This window comes from Rhinatrema bivittatum, chromosome 4 (assembly GCF_901001135.1).
Source record: "Rhinatrema bivittatum chromosome 4, aRhiBiv1.1, whole genome shotgun sequence".
Lineage (NCBI taxonomy): Eukaryota > Metazoa > Chordata > Amphibia > Gymnophiona > Rhinatrematidae > Rhinatrema > Rhinatrema bivittatum.
Window position 1 is genome coordinate 224,640,583 of NC_042618.1, and position 18,529 is coordinate 224,659,111.

Consider the following 18,529-nt stretch of genomic DNA (forward strand, 5'->3'; position numbering starts at 1 on the left):
TCTAGGTTTTTTTTTTTATATAAGTTTAGTAGTCATAGGATCTAGGGACCATGTAATAGAAGTCGTAAGAGTGAAATAACAGATTTATAGCAGCCATTGATATTGTTCTAAAAGAAGAAAATGTAGATAATACATAATCTATATCTGAGCTATATTCTTCTTCTTTTTGAACTCTAGAAACTGAAAACATAGGTAAAGGAGAAAAATTCAGTTTGAATATCAGGTTTTTTTTCCTCAAAATAAAAGACAAAATCATCTGTTCACAGTTACATTTAATTGAGTTTATGAAAGTTCTCTTTTAATAGTTTTCCTGTATACTTGTGTTAATGTATTCTGCCTTGAGGCGACTGTTTTAATGTATTTCCGCCCTGGAGGCGACTGTTCAGTTCCTTGTAAATCGGTGCGATATGTATTCTTTACAGGAACATCGGTATATAAAAATTAAAAATAAATAAATAAATAAATCTGTAGAATGCTGTACTTAAATATTTAAATATTAAGTACAGAATGCTGTACTTAAATATTTAGATTTATTAAGAAATTTAGCAATTACCTGGAATAATTATTTTTATCTGATAAATGTATTTGGTCAGTTATTATCTTTTTGACATTTTAATCTTGAATAAGAAACTATTCATAGCATAAAATCTTATTTTGGTCTGAATTCCATTATTCACAAAAGCATCCACCACCAGGCCCCCCTTGACCTGCAATTTCTGCTCAAACTACACATCACTGCTAGACCTATGAGGGAAGCCTATAAGGGATCCCTACTCGTCCCCCCAACCAAAGTCGTGCACAGATCAACCATCAGAGAACGGGCATTCTCAACAGCTGGCCCTTCCATCTGGAATGCCATACCCCCCGACCTCCGACAGGAATCTTGCCTTCTGACTTTTAAAAAAAAACCTCATGACATGGTTGTTCGGTCAAGCCTTCCCCTGTTCCTAGACCAGCATTACTATAGCATAGCCATGACATAGTTCAGACGTAGGCCTCCCAGCTCTCCCCACTTACATAACAGTTTTTAGTTATAACTGTTTTAGTTACCGAACATAGCCCCCTCGACATTTCCAACTCCCAGTTGCTTTTCCTTGTTTTATTGTAACTTTTTACTTCCTCTAATTTTGGTTTAATGTTTTTTACTGTTATTGTTAAATTCTTTGTTCCCTGTAAACCTAGTTGATTTGATTTGTATCAAGAAAGCCGGTATAAAAAAGCTTTAAATAAATAAATAAATAAATAAACAAATCTTCCACCATTTAGTTTCACAGTGTCTAATTTGCCTCTTATGGAGTCTGAGACCAGGATGAAACCAAGGTTGAAATGTTTCTGACTACAAGGTTCAACTTTTAAGTGGTGCTGATTTATTAGGTGCTGTGGAAAGAATAGCATTCCATAAATCAACCTGTATGTCTAATAAAAAAAAATCTGCAAAATCATCAGGGCATTGAGAAATATCATTGGTTAAAGTTTCAAAGTAATTTGAGCAAGATTTCTAAAATAGACTATTTTCTCTAATCTGTTATCTAACAATGTGAATTTGCTGAGAATGAGGTGGATCAAATAATGATCAGTCTGTAGGAAAGAAGGGGTAGAAAACATTGAATCAAGATTAATAAAGGATTTTTCAGATATGAAAATCAAATCTAAAGTACATCCTGCTTCATGAGTAGGCACTGTGACTGGGTGACATGAACCAGGTCAACCATCGTAGTTAGGGAGCCAACATCAGCAACACTAGTAGGTTTCTCCACATGAGTATTAAAATCACCAAGCACTATCAAATTATCTAGCCATAGCATAAGCAGTAATTGTCTGTTGCTTCCCCCCGTGATTTATTTCAAGAATCTGATGAACTATGGATAAACAAAAAATTCAACAATTTAGCATAATTCAATAAATCAAGTTGAACTAATAGTGCTTCAGTCAATAACAGATTACCCAGTTTCACTTCCTTAATTTTAAAAGATTGATGATAAATTAATGCAACGCCCTTGCTTGTTCTATTTTTCCTACATTCATAAAAATAAAAATAGCCTGAAGGATATGCTTGGCTAAATATATCATCTACCCTTCTTTTAACCACGTTTCTGTGAGAAAAGAATAATTGAAAATTGTATGTCATAAGTAGATCCAAAATTAAAGCCTTTTCAGCTTGTATATTCAGTGACAGACTTCTCCAGCTAAGTGCTGCTGATCACTCAAGTAAACATAGAAACATAGAAACATAGAAATGACGGCAGTAGAGGAGGACCGGAAGCGCGCGCTGTTAGGCGCGCGAATCTCAAACCCTTCCATTAACTGAGTGAAGATTAATGGTGGTTAAAGAGGATTGGTAAGTATAGCTTTCAGAAATTTTTGGGCTTATAAAAGTTGGTGAAAGGTGAAATTAAGGGATATATTCTTTAGAGTTTGTGTGTGTCTGAGGTAATAAGCAAGCCAGAGATAGTTAATTCCAGTATCTGTCTTTCCCACCCACTCAACCCTTGATTTTTAGGCACGAGACAGTTTTTCATCAAAAATCAATCAGGGTCTTATCTAAATCATACTATTGTACCAGCCCTTACTGAAAGTTTAATCATCCCCTTGTAGGAAACTAGCTGATTAATTAGTAAATTCACCTGTAAATTTAAACTACTCTCATTCCAACTCCCTTAGTATCTTAAACTTAACTAGGAACTCAATAAAACTAAGATGAAGGCAGCAGTCCAGCAACAAGAGGGAGGCTTTCCAGTCTTTTGCATTGAGTGTCACATGTATGATTTTTTACCTGCCGGTGAGAGATTGTATGTGTGCACCCGGTGCAAAGAGCTCCTGGCTCTCAGGGAACGAGTCCGATCTCTGGAGGCTAGAGTAGCAGACTTGGAGGAGCTGAGGGAGACAGAGAGGTACATTGACGAGACCTTCAGGGACATAGTAGTCAAGTCCCAAATCCAGTCTGGCAGCCCTAGTGCTGCCTTGGATCAGAAAGGTCTCCCAGTAGGAGAACATCACCCTGGTGTAGCAGGAAGTGATCCTGTAGCAAGGACCTGCTCTCCAGGTGATGTATTGTCCTCTCGCACCGAGGACAAGTCTCCCAGGGCTACTGCCCAGGAGGGAAGGGTTAGGCCTGCCATCATAGTTGGCGATTCAATTATTAGAAATGTAGATAGCAGGGTGGCTGGTGGACGTGAGGACCGCCTGGTAACTTGCCTGCCTGGTGCGAAGGTGGCAGACCTCACGCGCCACCTAGATAGGATTATAGACAGTGCTGGGGAGGAGCCGGCTGTCGTGGTACATGTGGGCACCAACGACATAGGAAAGTGTGGGAGAGAGGTTCTGGAAGCCAAATTTAGGATATTAGGTAGGAAGCTAAAATCCAGAACCTCCAGGGTGGCATTCTCTGAAATGCTTCCTGTTCCACGTGCAGGACCCCAGAGGCAGGCAGAGCTCCAGAGTTTCAATGCGTGGATGAGACGATGGTGTAGGGAAGAGGGATTCAGCTTTGTAAGGAACTGGGGAAACTTTTGGGGAAAGGGGAGACTTTTCCGAAAGGATGGGCTCCACCTTAACCAGAGTGGAACCAAGCTGCTGGCACTAACTTTCAAAAAGGAGATAGAGCAGCTTTTAAACTAGAACAAAGGGGAAAGCCGACAGTCACTCAGCAGTGCATGGTTCGGAGAAATGTATTCTTGAAGGATACTAATGAAACAGGAGAGTTAGGGCATCCCAACAGAGAGGTTCCATTAAAAGCAAATATAGTCCATATGCCTATATGTAAAAAATCACCAAAACTAATGATTTCCGAATTATCCCAAACAACTGAAAAGCAGGTTGTGAAAACAAACAAAAAACACACTTTGAAATGTCTATATGCCAATGCCAGAAGTCTAAGAAGTAAGATGGGAGAGTTAGAGTTTATAGCAGCAAATGATGAGATTGACATAATTGGCATCACAGAAACTTGGTGGAAGGAGGATAACCAATGGGACAGTGCTATATCAGGGTACAAATTATATCGCAATGATAGGGAGGATCAACTTGGTGGGGGTGTGGCACTTTATGTCCGGGAGGGTATAGAGTCCAACAGGCTAAAGATCATACAAGAGACTAAATGCTCAGTAGAATCTATATGGGTAGAAATCCCATGTGTGTTGGGTAAGAGTATAGTGATAGGAGTATACTACCGTCCACCTGGACAAAATGGTCAGACAGATGATGAAATGCTAAGAGAAATCAGGGAAGCAAACCAATTTGGCAGTGCAATAATAATGGGAGATTTCAATTACCCCAATATTGACTGGGTAAATGTAACATCAGGACTTGCTAGAGATATAAAGTTCCTGGATGTAATAAATGATTGTTTCATGGAGCAATTGGTTCAGGAACCAACAAGAGAGGGAGCTATTTTAGATTTAATTCTTAGTGGAACACAGGATTTGGTGAGAGAGGTAACGGTGGTGGGGCCACTTGGCAACAGTGATCATAACATGATCAAATTTAAACTAATAACTGGTAGGGGGACAATAAGTAAATCTGCAGCTCTAACACTAAACTTTCAAAAGGGAAACTTTGATAAAATGAGGAAAATAGTCAGAAAAAAACTGAAAGGTGCAGCTGCAAAGGTTAAAAGTGTTCAACAGGCTTGGACATTGTTTAAAAATACAATCCTAGAGGCGCAGTCCATATGTATTCCACGCATTAAGAAAGGAGGAAGGAAGGCAAAACGATTACCATCATGGTTAAAAGGTGAGGTGAAAGAGGCTATTTTAGCCAAAAAATCATCCTTCAAAATTGGAAGAAAGATCCATCTGAAGAAAATAGGATAAAACATAAGCATTGTCAAGTTAAGTGTAAAACATTGATAAAACAAGCGAAGAGAGAATTTGAAATGAAGTTGGCCATAGAGGCAAAAACTCATAATAAAAACTTTTTTAAATATATCCAAAGCAAGAAACCTGTGAGGGAGTCGGTTGGACCATTAGATGACCGAGGGGTTAAAGGGGCTCTTAGGGAAGATAAGGCCATTGCAGAAAGACTAAATGAATTCTTTGCTTCCGTGTTTACTAGTGAGGATGTTGGGGAGATACCAGTTCCGGAGTTGGTTTTCAGGGGTGATGAGTCAGACGAACTAAACGAAATCACTGTCAACCTGGAAGATGTAGTAGGCCAGATTGACAAACTAAAGAGTAGCAAGTCACCTGGACCGGATGGTATGCATTCCAGGGTACTAAAGGAACTCAAAAATGAAATTTCTGATCTATTAGTTAAAATTTGTAACCTATCATTAAAATCATCCATTGTACCTGAAGACTGGAGGGTGGCCAATGTAACCCCAATATTTAAAAAAGGCTCCAGGGGTGATCCGGGTAACTATAGACCAGTGAGCCTAACTTCAGTGCCGGGAAAAATAGTGGAAACTATCCTCAAGATCAAAATTGTAGAGCATATAGAAAGACATGATTTAATGGGACACAGTCAACATGGATTTACCCAAGGGAAGTCTTGCCTAACAAACCTGCTTCATTTTTTTGAAGGGGTTAATAAACATGTGGATAAAGGTGAACCGGTAGATGTAGTGTATTTGGATTTTCAGAAGGCGTTTGACAAAGTCCCTCATGAGAGGCTTCTAAGAAAACTAAAAAGTCATGGGATAGGAGGTGATGTCCTTTCGTGGATTACAAACTGGTTAAAAGACAGGAAACAGAGAGTAGGACTAAATGGTCAATTTTCTCAGTGGAAAAGGGTAAACAGTGGAGTGCCTCAGGGATCTGTACTTGGACCGGTGCTTTTCAATATATATATCAATGATCTGGAAAGGAATACGATGAGTGACGTTATCAAATTTGCAGATGATACAAAATTATTCAGAGTAGTTAAATCACAAGCAGACTGTGATACATTACAGGAGGACCTTGCAAGACTGGAAGATTGGGCATCCAAATGGCAGATGAAATTTAATGTGGACAAGTGCAAGGTGTTGCATATAGGGAAAAATAACCCTAGCTGTAGTTACACGATGTTAGGTTCCATATTAGGAGCTACCACCCAAGAAAGAGATCTAGGCGTCATAGTAGATAATACATTGAAATCGTCAGCTCAGTGTGCTGCAGCAGTCAAAAAAGCAAATAAAATGTTAGGAATTATTAGGAAGGGAATGGTTAATAAAACGGAAAATGTCATAATGCCTCTATATCGCTCCATGGTGAGACCACACCTTGAATACTGTGTACAATTCTGGTCGCCGTATCTCAAAAAAGATATAGTTGCAATGGAGAAGGTACAGAGAAGGGCAACCAAAATGATAAAGGGGATGGAACAGCTCCCCTATGAGGAAAGGCTGAAGAGGTTAGGGCTGTTCAGCTTGGAGAAGAGACGGCTGAGGGGGGATATCATAGAGGTCTTTAAGATCATGAGAGGTCTTGAACGAGTAGATGTGACTCGGTTATTTACACTTTCGAATAATAGAAGGACTAGGGGGCATTCCATGAAGTTAGCAAGTAGCACATTTAAGACTAATCGGAGAAAATTCTTTTTCACTCGACGCACAATAAATCTCTGGAATTTGTTGCCAGAGGATGTGGTTAGTGCAGTTAGTGTAGCTGGGTTCAAAAAAGGTTTGGATAAGTTCTTGGAAGAGAAGTCCATTAACTGCTATTAATCAAGTTTACTTAGGGAATAGTCACTGCTATTAATTGCATCAGTAGCATGGGATCTTCTAGGTGTTTGGGTAATTGCCAGGTTCTTGTGGCCTGGTTTGGCCTCTGTTGGAAACAGGATGCTGGGCTTGATGGACCCTTGGTCTGACCCAGCATGGCAATTTCTTATGTTCTTATGTTCTTATGTTCTTAAGAAGACCGAATGGCCCATCCAGTCTGCCCAGCAAGCCTCACACATTTTTTCTCTCATTCTTATCTGTGGTAACTTTCCCACTCACTGGCCCAATGTATGTCAGCCTTAGGACTTCCAAATATCAGAGTGTTAAAAGTGTGATTTGGGTGTCATGAGGTGCTCTATTATCTGTGATGGGAACTTAAATGAAATTGGATGAATGGTTCAAAAGTTATTAGATGGGGACACAGACTGAAAGACCGACATGATTATTTTATAAGACCAGTTTTCCCTGTAGGAAACTAGACTACAAATCACATTACAAAAAGTAAAAGAAGCACCGGGAGAAAGACCACAGCATCAAAGGAAAGGAAATTCCATTATAAGCATCAACCTTGCTACTTACATCTATGGGGAAAAAACAAAAGAACCCCCAGCTACGCACACGAGCAAGCCCTGAGACTCTCTCCCACATGGAAATCTAATCTCACTCAGCACTATCCTGGTTGCCTTGTGTTGTTCCCCTAAAAGGAAACCTCCCCTTTTGAAGTTTTTTGTTTTTTTTAAGTTCATTACTGTAGAATTTCCTTTTATTTTGATGTGATTTTCATTTTAACATGCCTTTTTTAATGTAATGTTTTAAGATGTGATTTATTTTGCACCATCAGTGTGCATAACAATTCATAACATAATGCGCATGATTGCACTCCTTGTTTCCCCACTCAATTTTCATGTTTCAAAATTCAGGATAGACCAGTGAAGAATTCTTCAAATAAACTATCTTCCATTGAGAGGCCTCTTGACTTTTCCATGCATTGTTTTTACGTGAAGCTCTCATAAGAAGAGGATTTACCCTTGTGCATGACCTGCAACTCCACATCCCACCAAGCACCGCAGAAAGACAAACCAGCCATACGATGGGGAGAATGACGTCAACAAAGAGAAGTAAGTTCCCCAGATAAAGGAGATCAGTAGAATCTGGGCAAAAGAGATCAGAACGAAAAAAATAATCAATGAACAATAGGGGAAAATGAGATGTAGTGAAAACCTCACACAGATGGTGAAGAGTGAAAACGAAACAAAAAATTATTGATGTGAAAGGAGGGAACTACCTCAGCTGAAGTTGCACCATGACTGTAAGCAGAGTTGACTTTTTCTATCATGGGTCTAAAAACCTCTGGAAACCCTTTCATACTCACATTCACTTTAAGATAAATGTCCCCCAAAAATACTTATCTTCTGTACATGCTTAGTCAAGATGGTAATGACAGACTCCAGTGGAGAGTGACTCAGGAAACAGAGAAATAAAAATAAGCCAACAATAAGCAACGTTTTGTCAGACAGGCTGCCTTAGGCCTTTTTTTTTTTTCAAATACAGAATATATTTATTTATTTATTTGTCGGTTTTTATATACCGTTGTTTGGAGCAAGCCTTCACAACGGTTTACAGAATTAACAATAATTTCCATTTAACAGAGCATATTGACTGAATACAGTATAACAAGAAACTTAGGGGGGGAGGGAATTGAATGGGTATTAACAACTGGGTATAAATATAACAACTGTTGAACTGATTACAATGCAAAAGGAACAGTGTATCGAGACGTTTCAGGACGGTGGGGTAGGGGGGTGTTATGAGTAGAACGAGGGGGTAAGGGGAGAGTGAAGAGACAACAGAATAACAGGAGGGGGGAGAGGGGGAGAGGGGGGATTATTTAGGGGGAGGGGGAGAGTAGATAGGTGAATTGCTAAGGAGAGGAAGGATGTAAGAGTCGATGTATGTTCTAATAGATTTGATGCTTGCTATTTTTGCTTTGTATCGCGGTATATGTTTTACTAAAGTTCATATTTGAAATAAGGAACATTTTACAAAAATGATTATGCTGCAATACTCACTCAATTTTTAGAAACAGCAACTATAAGCATGTGGCTGCCATCTACAAATCCTTACAGGAAAGCTAAACAACAACGTCACATTATCAGATACAGAAGGCAAACACTGGTTGGCTAAGGCTCACTTACCACATCATTCATCAAAATGCATTATGGTGTTAACACATGCGAAAAACACTGTAGCACACGGCGTGAATGCAAATTTTTGAGGGGAGCAGGATCAGGGAGGAGTTTTGGGCAGGAATTAGTTAAATTAGGGGCAATATTGTATGGTTATAAGGCCAAAAATAACTATACCTTTTTCCCTGTGGGGGAAAGAGAGAGAGAGAGAGAGAGACTAGCTATACGGTGAATACCTCTGGGAAGGGCCTCACTGTGTGCACCTATTTATATCTCTATAGGAGGGTGAGGTGTTAGTGGTGGTTTAGGGTTTAGGGGTCAGTTTTGCATGTAGAGTGAGAAGTACGAACAGCACAGTACTCCTTGGTGAAGATTTGATGTTATTTGGAGTGAGGAAAGTCTCACAAAGATGAAATTTTGTACCTTTATCTCACCCTAGCTTGATGGTACCCTTTTATAGAGTCCATCAAGCTAGGGTGAGAGAACATAGTAGAAATTTCATATTTTTTGAGACTTTCCTCACTCCAAATGACGTCAAACCTTCACCAAGGTGTAGTATGCTGTTCGTAAGTCTCATTCTACATGCAAAACTGGTCCCTAAACCCTAAACCACCACTAACACCTCACCTCGACCTATTAGGTGGCCCTCCTATAGAGATATAAATATTGATCTACTATGAAGGCCTTGTAGATAGTCTCTCTCTCTCTCAGTCTCTCTCCCACCCTAGCACAGGATGTGAAAAATAGGGATTATTTCACAGTGCAGTAAATTACCACATTGTGCAATAATACCAATGCACAGCAGTAAGTTACCACATCATGCAGTAACTCAAAAATTTCCATAAACACACCCCCTTCCTTATCACAGGCGTAATCAATGTGTTACTAATAGTTTTTGATGAATGATGGGGTTAAATAGGACAATTACATCATTTCACCAACAACATCCCCAGCCATGTGAGCCAATCAGAATCCAAAACAATCTGACTCCAATCCATGTTTTTCTATTGATCAGATTTTTAAAGGTCTATTTTTTTGTATTCTGATTGACTCACATGCCTGGGGATGTTATTAGTGAAATGAGAGCCATAATGTGATTGGCCAATTTGAGTGAGCCTTAGCCAACCAGCATTTGCTTTCTGTATCTTTTACTTCTTATCGTTGCACCCCTGTTTAGCTTTCCTGTAAGGTTTTGTAGGCAGCAGATCACTTGCTTATATGTGTTGTTTTTATAATTAAACAATTTTTGTAAAGTGTTCCTTGTTAAAATTGAAACTTTGGTGAAACATTTATATTCTGTATTTCAGAAAAAAAGCCCTAAGGCAGCCTGTCTGGTGAAATGTCAACATCATCAGTCTCAGTGGGAGTCTGTCATTTATCATCTTCACTAAGCATTTACAGAAGATAAGCATTTTTTTGGGGTGATTTATCTAAAAGTGAATGTGAGCAGGAAAGGGTTTCAGGAGGTTTTTAGACCTATTATAGAAAATCAGCTGTACTTAAAATCGTGGTGCAGGTTCATCTGAGGTCTTTTCGTCCTTTCACATAAGTAATTCTTGGTTTGATTTTCACCCTTCACCAGTTGTGTGAGGTTTTGAAAAATCATCATCAAGGCACTGGGTACTTGCAGACTCACAAAAATTAATTATTACATAACTGTCAGTATTCCATGAAATATTTGTAACTTTTTAACTACTACAATTTTCTTGTTCACTTTAGAATTGTAATTTTTTAAAAATTGTTTCATAGTGGGGCCTATGTAATAAGCAACGGTAATGCTGCCATGGGTTTCGGCGCGTACTGTGGACGTGTTTATTTGCACGGTTTCCCATGCAAATCCAAGACAAGTATGTAATAAGGGTTTGCGCGCAGGAAAAAACGCACGTATAAACCCGTTTATCAACCTGTGGCTTGTTCTGCGCAAGTGTATGCTAATGGCATGCAAAGGAGGCGATTATCTAATCATGGGCAATCGAGAGAGCCACGCTATCAGGGAGAATGGGTTTTTAGCACCTGAGTGAGAGCAGAAATGAAGTGAAAGCGCCTGTGTGGAGACTGGAGTTTTGTTTTTAATGCTTTTGTGAGGCAGCCAAGTGGTGGCTGGAAGAAGTAGAGAAAAGGCAGCTTCTCAATAAAGCAGAATCGCCAATCTGCATTTCACGCTCTCACTGGTGGTCGCAGTCCGATCATGAAGGGGTTATATATTGCTCTACTCACCTTAACATCAAATTTCAGACCACTAATTTATTCATTTTTTTCAAAAAAGAAAGGCTTTCGCCCTGAGAACCAATTGCGGGTGTTCACATGCCAATGGGTGTCCACACAGATTTCTGCGAGGTCGTCTGTGCGATTTACTACATAGGGCCATGAGCAAACATTACTGTGTGTTTGGTGTACGCGGATTTTGTGTGTGTAATTAATTAGCATATGCAGTCATTATTATATCCCGTGCTTCTGCTGGTTTTTTACAACACCACCAAAAATATCCACATATAACAATCAGCACAGATTTCAGCACAGGCCTTATTACATCGGCTCCAGTGTCCTTTATACTGCAAAACTAGCAAGTGATGAAAAATCTTATTCACTGAAGTAAATCTCCAGAGGACAGAGAAAAATATTCCCCAAGCTGGCTCCAATGTCTTTACCTTTTTGCAACATTAGGAAAAATGCCTCAGACTCAATATTTTGATATTTAGCCAGCCAGAGTTGGCAGTTTGGGGCATAAAACATGGAGACTTTGCCCAACTGGCTCAGTCTGGCCACACTGTGCTTTCTAACTGATACAGAATTCTACATCCTGTTAAGTAGCCACTGGTGGTGGACGCTTAAAAAAGCTGGACCATTTAAAATAATTTCTTCAAAGCTCTCACTTCATCTGCAGTATCTTCTAGCTATTGTATTTAGCAAAGGGCTTCATCTCACTTACCTTCAATCGACCATACCTATCAGCTAAGTAGCCGAGGATGACACTAAACAACATGTAACCAAAAAACACCATCTGGGAAGATAAAATATAAATAATAATTTTAACTTGAGAACCAGCGAGATTTAATGGCACTTCTGCCAATGTTTAAGCAGACAAAGAGACAATGGTAAAATACCAAGCCAGTTAGGTCTCAGTTTACAGATACAGTCCTATTAAAAATATTAGGGTGATACAAGTATAATTTTTTTTTGCGCTAACTTTCCCCTGGGTTCAAAAAATCCTGTTCTGGTTCCATATAAAACATTTTGTGGATGCTGGCCTTCTTTGTCCCTCAGGTTACCACCTTTGATGAACACATCATCTGCTCTTGACCATTCACCACATGTTTGCTGGTTTCTTTTCCACACAAAAGAAACTGTGGACTGCAATAGTTAGGGTAGCCAGGTGTCCTCTTTATGTAGAATAGTCCTGGTTTTGTTTTTTAAGAAATTGTCCTACTTGTGCAACAATAGGATGCACAATTGTCCTGTTTTTCAACCTGAGTCCACAGGGACAAATAATTTTTACTGAATTTTACACATAACACAAAGAGCCAGATCTAGTTTTGTAGATCTCAATGCACTAGATGGTGATGCATCATTAGCTCCTATTTCTTCCCCACCCCATCTCTTATCTATCTTTCTGTGTCTTTCAGATGCATCTCTATCTCCCCTCCCCCCCCCCCCCAATTGAGGTTCCTCTCCACTACCTACTTCTCTCTATCTCCCCACTCACCCAATTTCTTCTTCTCCCCCTCCTCTCAGACACACCTCCATCTCCCATTCCCCTTAAATTCATCTCCAACTTCTCACTGACATTCTTTTCCATGTCTTCTTTCCCCTGCCATATTGAACTCAATTTCCTCCTCCTCCCTCTTCAGCACCCTCTGACCCTGGATTACTTTTTTATCTTTCCCGTCTTCCTTTTAGTTTCTTCTTAATCTCTCCCATCCCCTAACTCCCCAGTTTCCTATCCATCTCCCACTTCCTCCTCACATTCCTCTCTATCCTCCCAGCCCCAGGTTTCTGTGCATTTCCTTTAAGTAACTCTCTCAGTTTCTTTAGGCCCAATACTGTAGGCAGGATGGAGATTGGCCAGCAGGGCAGGGACATAATAAGCATGCACTTCCTGTCTCCTCAGCTGCTCTTCCTCTACGATATGCACTTCCTCTGTAATTAGGAAGCATAGCCGGCGCAGAGACAGGGATGCATGCAAGCTTACTGTGTCTCCATGCTGCATGCCTGGCATTACTGCTGCTGTTCTAACTGCCACCAAGGAGAGAAGGTGGAGGAAGGTCAGCCTTTCAAAAGTGATAATGTCGGGTATGGATTTATTAAGGGGATATCCATATTCTGCAGATGCATTAGTGGCTACCTTAGCAGAGTAACATAGTAAATCATGGCAGAAAAAGAGCCAAGTGTTCCTTCCAATCTGCCCGGCAAGTTGTTTAGGGCAGTAAACTGCTACTTCATGCCTTTTGTTAAGGGTAGTAACTGCTACTTCATAGAAATACTATAGGGAACAAGGACTCGAAAACTGTCCAGTACTGTCCAGTACTAAAACCCCATGCAACTTTGCCAGCTTAAATCAATCTTGCTCTTCTGAATCTCACATAGGGTCTGTTAGCAGCCTTTATTCAAATCCATAATTCCTGCAGTATTCAGCTCATGTTAATCACAGACATTGCGCAGTTTTGTTCTTTGTCAGTTACAGCAGTACTTCTCATGAACCCTGTCGTGAAGGCACATCTGGTTTTCAGGATATCCGTAATGGATACGTATGAGACAGATCTCCAAAACATACAAATCCATCTCATGTGTGTTCGTTACGGATATCCTTAAAACCAAACTGGTTAGATGTGCCTCCAGGACAGGATTGAGAACTGCTGAGTTACAGAACCCAATAAACAAGAGCGTGTCTTGTGGACTCCATAAGATTATTTCAGTTCTGACTAGTTAACCGAAACCATGCTCTGTGTAACCATCCCTCCAGTGTAATATTTGTTTCTTCTCTCCAGTATTTACTCTTAATCACATATAGGCTGATATTTAAAAGATCTAGGTGCCTCATTCTGGAAAATTGAATATTTGTGCTATCTGAGCACCTACATTTAGGAATTTAAATTCACAAGAAGCTAAATTTAGAGTCCTTAACGCAGGCATGGCTAGGGCAAGGTCATGCTGGGCACTAGCAATGCCCAATGTAAGGCCTAAGCCATCTAAACCTGAGCAGCCAAATCTAGACGCTGCCACAGTAGCCTTAAATCTGGCCACCCACATCCTCCCCTCCAGCCTACATTTGCAAAGTTGTTCTGGGGATCCCACTAGCCCTCCCTCCTCTCACCCACCTTTCCCAGCATCCCCCTTGGCTCCTGGCTGCTTTTAAATGTTGGCCAGAGAGCCGTACAATCCCTCCGGCATTCCTTCTGGCTCCCAGCTAACTTTTAAATGTTAGCAGGGAGAATGGGAACAGCAGCACCTGCCCCCTCAGGCATCCCCTGTGTCACTGCTGCTTTTAAAGTGTTGTACTGGAGAGAGGGCCATAGCTGCCCCACACTGACATCTCTCTCTCTCGCTGTCCTCCACCTGAAAAATGTTAGCCCCCTCCTTGACCTCCCCCCATGTGCACCTCTTAATTTCCCCTCCCCCCAGCTCATTCTGCAGAACCAATCCGAGCTGAAAGGAGGACGCGCTCATCCCTCCTGGGAGTTCAGCGTCCTGGCATTGCTATCACAGAGATGAATGAGACCTGGTTTGGATCAGCCTTGAAGGCTGAGCTTGGGGAGCGGTATAAGATGTGCAAGTGGAGGGGGTGAATCAAGGGAGGGCTAAATATAGATGAAGTGGGGAAACGGGGAGAGGATGCCTGGGCCCCTGCCCTTCTACCAGCGCAACATTTTAAAAGTGGTGCAGACCTTGCGGAAATGCGGTGGGCACTGTAAAGTTTAAAAATGGGAGGGCGCCAGGTGTGTGTGCTGGTAACTGTCGGGACCCCCCCGTGCAACTTGTACATTCAGTGGGAGGAAGGAAAAGCATTGCTGTTGGCAGGGAGGAATATCTGAGGTTAGGATCCAATTTTTAACCAAAAATAGGTGCCTTCGTTTTTGGGCTGAAAATAGGTACCTCAATTTTAGGTACTTAAAATTAAAGTTAGGCTCCGATTTTCAGTTTAGAACTAATGCACATAAATGTATCCGACAAATAGGTAACCTAACTTAGGAAGAACTGTGCCATTTCTAAATGTCGGGCTCATAGTGTTACCTGCTTAAAAGTGCAGATATACTGTACAGGTCTGGCTCCTATGACAGTCTATGCTTTTCCAGCAGAATATCTGTAAGTATCAGTCCTCCTCTCTTCATTTGAAACAGGAGGGGTTCTGAGAGGCTTAGGAAGAGTAGATGTGGGGGGGGGGGGAGGGGGTTAGAAAGAGGAGAAAGTAGAAAACTACAGGTCTGTTAGTTTAACAAGGTAAAAGAAGCAGGACTATTGCCGTCCTAAATGGTACCTCACCAGGGCTTGGGGTAGGGTTCCCTGATGCCGCAGCTGGCTCTGCTGATGGAGCTCCCTCTAATGATGCACCCAGCCAGTTGACTTCCTTCCAATGATACGGCCACTGCAGGGATCAAACATGATGGACCTTACCTCTACACTACTGCTCTACTACTATTCTGCAATGGCATGGTGCACTCTTGGGCTGGTGCCTTGAGCAGGTGTCCATCTTACTTGCCCTGTCAACCACCAAGAATAGGAGTGCTAATTAAGAATAGAAATAGTGCAGTAGCTTGAAGCCAGTGAGTTACAGGATCATAGGCAACATTATTTCACAAGGGATTCAAGGAATTTGTGCCTGGAGATGGGGTCAAAGGGGCACTGCGTAGCTCTAAAGTAGGTCCTCGGCGCAAGAAGACTATAGATTAAGAACTTGTGGCAGTATGGTAGGCAGGAGCAAAAGAGTAGGTAGGGAGAACCAAGTAGTCCTTTTCTGATTGTTTCTGTTTCTCTATCCAAATATGCCTTCTAGAACCTTTTCTGTTTACTATTATACTATTTTTCTGGAATGTTTTAATTAATTTCAATGATGACTTTGTTTCATCAAAAATTGTTTACAGAAAATAATTAGAAGGAAAATCATGATTGCTACATTCTCTCCCTATAAGGTCATCTTCAAAATTTAGCTGAAATTGCATTATCTTGCCGCACTACTCCATCTATAAAAGCAACCCATAGCTGGAATCCAGGACTAGAGAATAGAATCTTATCATTTTAATGTTGGTACACCTAGTTCAGTGAAAATTTTAATATTGTGGAGGTCAATATTCAAAACTAAACATTTAAATGGATAACTTGGAGTTAGATGGATAACTTGGAATTAGATGGATAAATGGCTTTGAATAAGTACATGTGCATATACTTCTGGTATCCTCTTCATATCGAATATCCTTCTGGGAGTTTTTCATTCACAATCGTGCAATTCTTTGTATTAACAGAGATTTACTCACAGTTGTTACTAACGCCACCTGCCAGTTTTCAAGGTGCCATTGGCAACGGATAAGTGGAGAAACGACAGCCAACAGCATGATCTCCATGGCTTCTACAATCTTCAAGAATGGGACAAATGAAACAATAAAAAATCCTTTTTAATGTATGTCTGCTTTATTGCATTTTTGTAAGTGAAAGAGAAAGCCAACATCCTTCTTCACTTTTGTTTTCTCTAACCCAATCAGAACCTGCTGTAGCCCATATGTATCTATACTGATTAAGGACGACAGAGCATCAATGTTGGCAACTATCAGCTGCTTTGATTACTTTAATCCACCTGCTGCTTCTGTATCTAGTCAGGCATTGTTGCAACATTCCTTCACTTAACGGATATGGGTCTTGGCTGCCTCCAGAAAGGATCCAGTATTATGTTTCATATTCTGCCATTGGAAGTGGGAATGATGAATTTCCAACACCACTAGCCCTGGAAGGCTCAAAGATTAGCAATCTAATCTTAAAAATCAAATTGAAGGGCCTGACCAATGGCATCCTGGGACTCTATTCTAAGGCTACATGGTCCCCCAAAAATAGAGTGTGCCAGCAATCACTCAATAGCAACACCTACTGACTGGTTTAAGTATGTAAAGTGTTCCAGAGAGAATCTCCAATCACCCTCAGCAAGAAGACTGTCACTGCAATGGCTGGGCTAGATGGGAGGTTGAAGTAATATAAACGTGGTATGTGCAGTACCATTACATGCTCTCTGTTCAACTCTCTGATTCTTAGGGAATAGAGGGGAAAATCTCTCCAGTTGGGTTTAATTCTGATTTCAGATCTTAGTTATTTCTAGGGCATCTTTTCTTCCAGCAGGTAAGATCAAGGAACAAGAGACCCAAATTAGTATGAAAAAGCCTGCTTCAAATGGCGATGTATTGCATCATCTAGGGTGAGGCGACATTTCAGTGTTAATAATGTGGCCCACTGCTACCCTATTAAGAAAAATGCAATTCTGAAGAATTTGTAAAGTGAAAACATACTCCAGTGCTTCCCATAATTAGGAAGAGCATTATATGAAATCTCCCAAATCCAATGGTTTCCACCGCATCTTGCACGGTGTATATCTTCTGTTCTAGAATTGAAATAAAGAAGCAGCATTAATATTGAGCTCTGGTAACCCTCTAAATTTTCACTTTACTTTGACACTCAAAATCCTAAAAAGTACTAGCTTAGACATAATAGATCTGCCCAGTCAGCTATCTAGTAAGATCACTATATGCAGCTGAGAATTGCGTAGAAACAGAGAAAATACCAGTTAAGATCTCAAGTCTCATCAAGTATGCCTGTGTTCTCTACCATTTGTACAGATCTTACTTGATTTGGCCTTTCAGCCTGGCAATAGCACAGTCATTAAATCTTTCTGTGTTCTTGTCCATTTGCATTATTCGTGTTATGAGCAGAAAGACAAGATATAGGGAGATTCACTTGAAAGAGGCACTGAGTATTCTGTAATAACTCTCACTAGGACGAAGCAATCTGAACGAAACAACATGTAATGTGCTCCTCAGTATATGGAGCTTCGAACAAGCTGGGATGCCCCCACGTCAAAGCGATGAGGTAGGCGCCGGACAGCTGTTGCGACGTTTAACCTCCGTTTGCAAGATGGAGCAACATATCACACATCGGCAAAGAGCATAGCAGAAATTGAGTTCTTTTTCGGCAACAGGGTAATTTCAAAGAGACTTTGGCCACCACCAGACTTCTTCCTTTGGGGTATGCTCAAAGGAAAAGTCTATCGGAACAAGCCTCGTACTGTGGAAGATTTGAAGGAAAACATTCAACATGAAATTGCTATTCCCCCCGATATGCTCGCAGACACATTCAGGAACATGAAGCGCCATGTCGAAATGTGTCTGGCAGAAAACGGCGATCACTTCCAGCATCGCATGTAATGCAAAAGATTACACATTCATCAAGGTATGTAGTGTATTTTTTTGGTTCAGATTGCTTCATCCTAACGGAAGTCAAAACAGAATATTTGGGGCCTCTTTTGAGTGAATCTCCCTGTACTATTCCAATAATCAGAATTTTTCCATTTACTGAATTGACTGGAGCAATGCTAGAAAATGGGATTTCTGGAGTGTCGCTTTGCAGGGTCTTGAAAGAAAGGGAGCTTTTTAAAATGAGGAAAATCTTAGTAATGCTCTCATTTCAAGTGGTGAAATACTTAGTAATATTCTGACTCAAAATTAAACATTGG

The 18,529-nt window shown here is 40.6% G+C and overlaps 1 protein-coding gene across 1 annotated transcript in view; it reads right to left on the minus strand.

Moving 5' to 3' along the window:
• The window catches only part of SVOPL (SVOP like), a 123,807-nt gene that overhangs the window by 70,595 nt on the left and 34,683 nt on the right, over nt 1-18,529 (minus strand). The window contains exons 3-6 of the mRNA XM_029599766.1: nt 17,310-17,401; nt 16,293-16,391; nt 11,756-11,827; nt 7,667-7,791 (exon numbers count right to left, since the gene is read on the minus strand). Coding sequence (XP_029455626.1) covers nt 7,667-7,791; nt 11,756-11,827; nt 16,293-16,391; nt 17,310-17,401 — 388 coding nt within the window. The remainder of the gene's footprint in view (nt 1-7,666; nt 7,792-11,755; nt 11,828-16,292; nt 16,392-17,309; nt 17,402-18,529) is intronic.